This window comes from Monoraphidium neglectum (assembly GCF_000611645.1).
Source record: "Monoraphidium neglectum strain SAG 48.87 unplaced genomic scaffold scaffold03943, whole genome shotgun sequence".
Taxonomy (NCBI): Eukaryota; Viridiplantae; Chlorophyta; class Chlorophyceae; order Sphaeropleales; family Selenastraceae; genus Monoraphidium; species Monoraphidium neglectum.
Window position 1 is genome coordinate 1 of NW_014009686.1, and position 5,344 is coordinate 5,344.

The 5,344-nt window shown below is 67.4% G+C and overlaps 1 protein-coding gene across 1 annotated transcript; it reads left to right on the plus strand.

The window, feature by feature from the left end:
* Positions 1-588: 588 nt before the first annotated feature.
* On the plus strand, positions 589-3,523 carry MNEG_13621 (hypothetical protein; the record flags this gene model as incomplete). The annotated part of the gene is made up of 7 exons (XM_014037907.1): positions 589-603; positions 905-1,237; positions 1,724-1,864; positions 2,283-2,363; positions 2,774-2,835; positions 3,058-3,106; positions 3,446-3,523. Coding segments are annotated over 7 exons (759 nt in total), but the record flags the coding sequence as incomplete, so codon positions are not given.
* Positions 3,524-5,344: the final 1,821 nt, after the last annotated feature.

A 5,344-nucleotide genomic window follows, 5' to 3' on the forward strand; every position in this document is an offset into this window, starting at 1 on the left:
GGGGGGGGGATGGCGGCGGGGCCGGGCGGCGGCGGGGTGCCGAGCGGGTTGCTGGCGCTGAGGGCGAGGTATGGGCAGCAGCGGGAGGAGGAGTCAGAGGAAGAGGGCGACTTGCGGGCCGCGGGGCCGCAGGGGCGGCGTGACGCGGCAGGCAAGCCGGGCGGCGACGGCGGGACAGAGCGGGTGCAGCTGTACGTGGATGCGTGCGGCGCCAGCGGCGGCGACGGCGCACCTGGCGGCGGCGGCCCAGAAAGCCCGGCGGATGGCCGGCCACGCGAGCGCGGCCGCCGCCTGCTGAGCTGGGCCACTCTGAGCCGCCTCTGGCGCCGGCCAGCGGCGGCGGCGGCGGCCCCGGAGGGGGGCCACGCGCCGTCCGGCGCCGGGGCCTCGCGGCCGCAGTCGCGCGGGGGCTCCAAGCCTCTCGCGTCCGGGCCCTCCGCTCGCTCTGTCGCGTCATCCGGCGCGCGCCGGCTGGCGCGCGCTGCGAGCGGGCGCGGCAGCGGCGGGCTCGGGGCGGCGACGGGGGCGGCGGGGGCGCAGGGGGGTCCCATGGTGCAGCCGGCGGTGCTGGATAAGATAAACCTGAAAATGGACGGCAAGAAGGTGAGGCGTCTTGCTATTCGCAGCTATTTGGCAAACCTTATTGTACCCAAGACGCCTGCGAACCGCAACGCAAGGGCTGCGTGCTGGCGGCGCCGCACCCGTGCCAGCCGGCCTTGTTTTCTCAACTATCTGACATTACAGCCCTTGCTTTACACCACCCCAGAATCTCGTCCGCCCACCCACAAACGCCTCAACCAAGCCCCTGCTGCGCCGGCCCTCGCCAGGACCGAAGCATACATCCAGCAGGGCCCGCCCCGCCTCTCAGAACCCCTCCAACTCACGCCACCCCCCCTTCTGCCAGGTCGACGCGGCCAGCGTGCGGCCCGCCGACTGGGACCGCCTCCGTGCCGGCATCGCCCTCAAGACCTTCACCGCGCTCGTCAAAAAGTACCAGTCCATGGGGGAGCAGGAGGAGGCCCGGCGGCTGCGCGAGGCGCGGCGCTTCGCGCGCGGGCTGTTCTGGAACGTCAAGGGGGAGGAGGGGCGGGCGGTGGTGGTGAGGCGGGATTTCGACGCCTTCTTCGAGGACAGCGAGATCGGGGACCAGGTGATGGCGGGGCGCCTGCTCGGCTTCCGGGCGGCCGCTCGGCTTCCGGGCGGCCGCTCGGCTTGCGGGCGGCCGCTCGGCTTCCGGGTGGCCGTCCAGCTTCCGGGGCGGTCGGGACGGGGCCGAGGGGGCAGGGGTGGGGGGGCTTTGGGAGCACAAGGTCTGGCGACGCTGTGCTTTTGGGCTTGTGTGCGTATTATAGGTGGTGGTGGGGGTTGGGAGGGATGTTGTACAGTCGTGCAGCAGAGGGCCTCAGGTGGCGGTGTTGTCGAAGCCCGCGGCCGTTGACCTACCTGGTTCGGTCCGTATCCTGATTCTATGTGCAGGAACCGCTTTCAAACAACTGGGCTCTGCATGAATCACCCACCTTACCAACGGGGCCCAAATACCCGCTGATGTCCCCTCGACCCCCACCTCACACTCCGCCCCGACCCAGCACCATCCCCTTCAAACGTGACCCGCAGCCCGCATGAGAGGCAACCCCTGCCTTCCCCCCAAAAAGAGACACAAGCCCTGCCGCAACCGCCAACAAGCGACAAACCAACAACCCCTGCGCCCCTGCACTGCCACCAGGCCTTCGCATACTTTGATAAGGACAACGACGCCGCCATCACGGCCGATGAGATGAGGAGCAGCGTGGTCGCGGTGTTCAAGGAGAGGCGCAACATGGCGGCGAGCCTGGAGGTGCGGCGGCGCAAGCGCGTGGATGTGCTGGTGCGCGTGTTTGCGTGCGCCTGCTCATGCGTCCGTGGGTGCATGCACGTGTGCGCGTGTGCGCATGCGTGTGTTTGCGCGCGCGTGTGCGTATGTGTGTGCTTATTTGTTTGTTCATGTGTGTGTTTGTGTGTGCGTGCGTGGTGCAGTGGGTCGAGGGAAGTGTGGGGTACAGAACGATGCAAGTGGTGACTGAACTGCTTTCCTGGCATCCTCCAAACACCTTCGAAGCTGCCAACGCAACCGTCCCTGGTCCCCGCACTGATGCTCCCTGCCCCCGCGACCCATCCACCTGCAATCACCCGGCACCCGCCGTCTTTCGAGCGCATTCCCCGCACCCACACCCCCCAGTCGCCGCGCAACCCCCACCCCTCACCGCAAGCACGCGCTGACCACTTTAAACCACCGCGCGCCCCAGGACACCGACTCCATCGTGCGCAGCCTCCAGTTTGGCATCGGCGTGGCCATCCATTTCGTGTTTTCGGCCGTCTACCTTCTTGTATGGGGGGTGGACATCCTCAAGGCGAGCTCTGGGCCCCCCAAAAGAACCAACCAAAATCCCCCTTTTTGAGGAGCCCCTTTTGGGGGAATCCCCGGCGTTCAGGCTGCTGCGCCCTGCCCGCCCGACGCCGCACCTGCCGCCCTAGTGGCTCGGGCCAGCTCCCGCTTCTGCCGCCCCGCCGAATCAGCAGCCAGGCGCCCATCCCTCGTCTCGAGCTGCCATCCAGGCGCTGCAGCCACACCATTTGCATGGGCATTCGATATCCAACCGCGCCTCGGCGCGGCAGCCCATCGACGCCGCATGACGACGGGGGAGCAGCGGCGCGCACACACACGCGTTAAACGTGCCATAACACCGGCTCATCCCAGCTCAAACCAGCCAACGCGCCGCTCACATTTCCGCCACAGGGCTTCTCCACCTTTTCGGCCCTGGTGCTGGCCTTCACTTTTGTGTTCGGCAACTCCGTTAGGTGGGCGGGCGATGCAACAGGGCGGGGCCAGGGGCGCATCACCCGTGCCGCTGCGAGCGTCGCCGCCACAGCTCGGCCGCGCAGCGCTTCACAGCTGGGACCCGCGCTTGCTTTCGCACGCGGGACCCCTCCGCGTCACGGCGCGACACGGGCCTGCCTGCGTGACGTGCTTGCGCCTTCCGAAGCAACCGCATGTGGCCGCCGTGCCCCTGTTTTGCCCAGGAACGTGTACGAGTCCATGCTGTTTTTGTTTGTGGAGCACGCCTACGACGTGAGTCGCTGTGCAGCTGAAGATCAACAGCCTCATGAGCGTGCACTTACACACACACATGCGCGCTTGCGCGCGCGCGCACACACACACACACACACACACACAAACCGTGATGCAACTGCCGTGCCTCACGCCACGAAAATGCGCTGCACACGCTGCGGCGCACGTGCCACCAAGCCCATCATCAAGCCCACCCCTGCATGCCTCGGGCTGTGCCTGTAGTTCATGCAGCCCCCATAACCCCCCTACGCCCGCTTACCACCCCTGTTGCCTCCATAACCCTTGTAACCCCATTACGGCCCCTGTAACCCCCTGTGTAACCCCATGTGGCTGCTGCAGGTGGGTGACCTCCTGGAACTGGATGGCTCCACCTGGCGCGTGAAGCAGATTGACCTGATGTACACGGTTCTGACTAAGGTGACAGCGGCGTGCGTCACCTGATGTGCACAACCCTGATTTAGTCCGCGCTTTTTTAGGGGGGTTGGGGGCGGCGGCTTGGTTGGGGGCCATGACGGGCGGATGGCAATGGCTGTCGGGATCAGGGTGCGCCAGTGCTGCTGTGCTGCTGGATGGTTTTGGGGGCAGGGGGGCGGGCATTGGGGATGAACAAGCGCATTCACACCAGGTGAGAGCAGGGAGGCGCCCACACAGTGGAGCATAGACAGCAAATCACGGATGGATTGTTTGAGGGTTTCAAGGCGCCAAGACCACATAGCCGGGCCGGGCGCAGCGCAGCGCCAGCAGCGTCACTAGGCGCATCGTACAAGTTGCCCGACTCGCCGACCTGACCCTCCATCTTCCTCGCGCCGGCGCCGCGCCTGGCACCCCCCTCCCCCCCCCCCAACACATGCCAGCGGACCGGGGAGCGCTGCTACTACCCCAACACGCGCATGCTGCTGCTGCCCCTGGTCAACCTCAGCCGCACCCAGGCGCGCCCGGGGGCCCGCGCCGCGCGTCCCTCTGCTCACGCCGCCCCTCGGCGGCGCTGTGTTGACGCGTGGAGACGCACTCAACTACTAAAACACACCTGCTGCGCGCGCATCCTGCTGAGCACGACTGCGCCGCAGCCTTGGGCCTCACCCAGCGGCCCCGCACCCCAAAGAGCAGTGCCTACGGCTGCCAATCACCCCACCCCCTCCTTCCATCCACCACGAACAACCAAAATGCACCCTACTGGGACTGCTGGGACCCCATCCCCAGGCGAGGGCCGAGGTTGTGACGTTCGCGATGGACCTGGGGGCTGGCGCGCTGGCGGCAAGAAAGGCGCTCATGGTGCGGTGCGAGTGCAGCAGACACACACGTGGGCGGCCCAGTCGAAATTGGCCCCGACAGCATCGGGAGGAAGCAGATGATTTTTTTGATGCCTCCGCGGGGCCGTGCGGGCCGTGAGGCGCACTGTTGGGCGCGGTTGGGTGGGGGTGAGGCTTCGTGCAATCGCGGGATCCATGCATCACGGTGTGTTACTCAGCAAAGCATGGACCTGGGGTCATCCGTGCAAGCACCCAACCCCCAACCAGCCCCCTCCCTCCGCCCTCGCGGGAACCTCACCCCCCCCTCAAACCGCCGCCGGCCCCCAACAGACCGCACTGGCGTTGTTCTACGAGCGCAATGCGGCTGACCTGGCAGCCTGCCCGGTCGTCAACTTTTCCAGCCTCGAGGTGACTCACCCACCGCGCCGCCCCGCACACCCCGCGCTCAGGCTTGTACGCCGCCGCGGCGCGCCCCGCATGTCGTCAAAGCGCCCAGCCCTTGCGCACCACGCAAACTGTTGAACAAAAAATTCGTGATTCTCCTGCCATTGGCCTTGTCTGCAGCGACAAAGCTGGTGAAAACAGGTCATTACGTGCGCATCACGTAATATGACCTCGTGCGCACCTGCTACGTTTGCAGGACCCCTTGAAGGTCCGCATCAGCATTTATTGGCAGTGCTCCTTTGGGGCCAACGAGGACCGCCGCGGCCGCGCCTTCAAGACGGTCCTGCTGTCAGAGGTCCAGGCCTGCCTGGCCGCGCTGCCGCCGGACCAGCTGCGGTTCACCCTGGAGAGGCCGGCGCCGACGTTCGGGCTGCGGCTGTCCGGGGGCGAGCGCGACGGCGATGGCGGCGGGGGCGGCGGCGACGACGACGGGTCGGCGGAGGGGGAGGGGGCCGCCGTCGCGCGCTGGCGGCCGGCGGCGAGGGCGCTGGTGGGCACGCGCGCGGGCGCGGGCGGCGGCGGCGGCGCACTGGCCAGCCTGCGG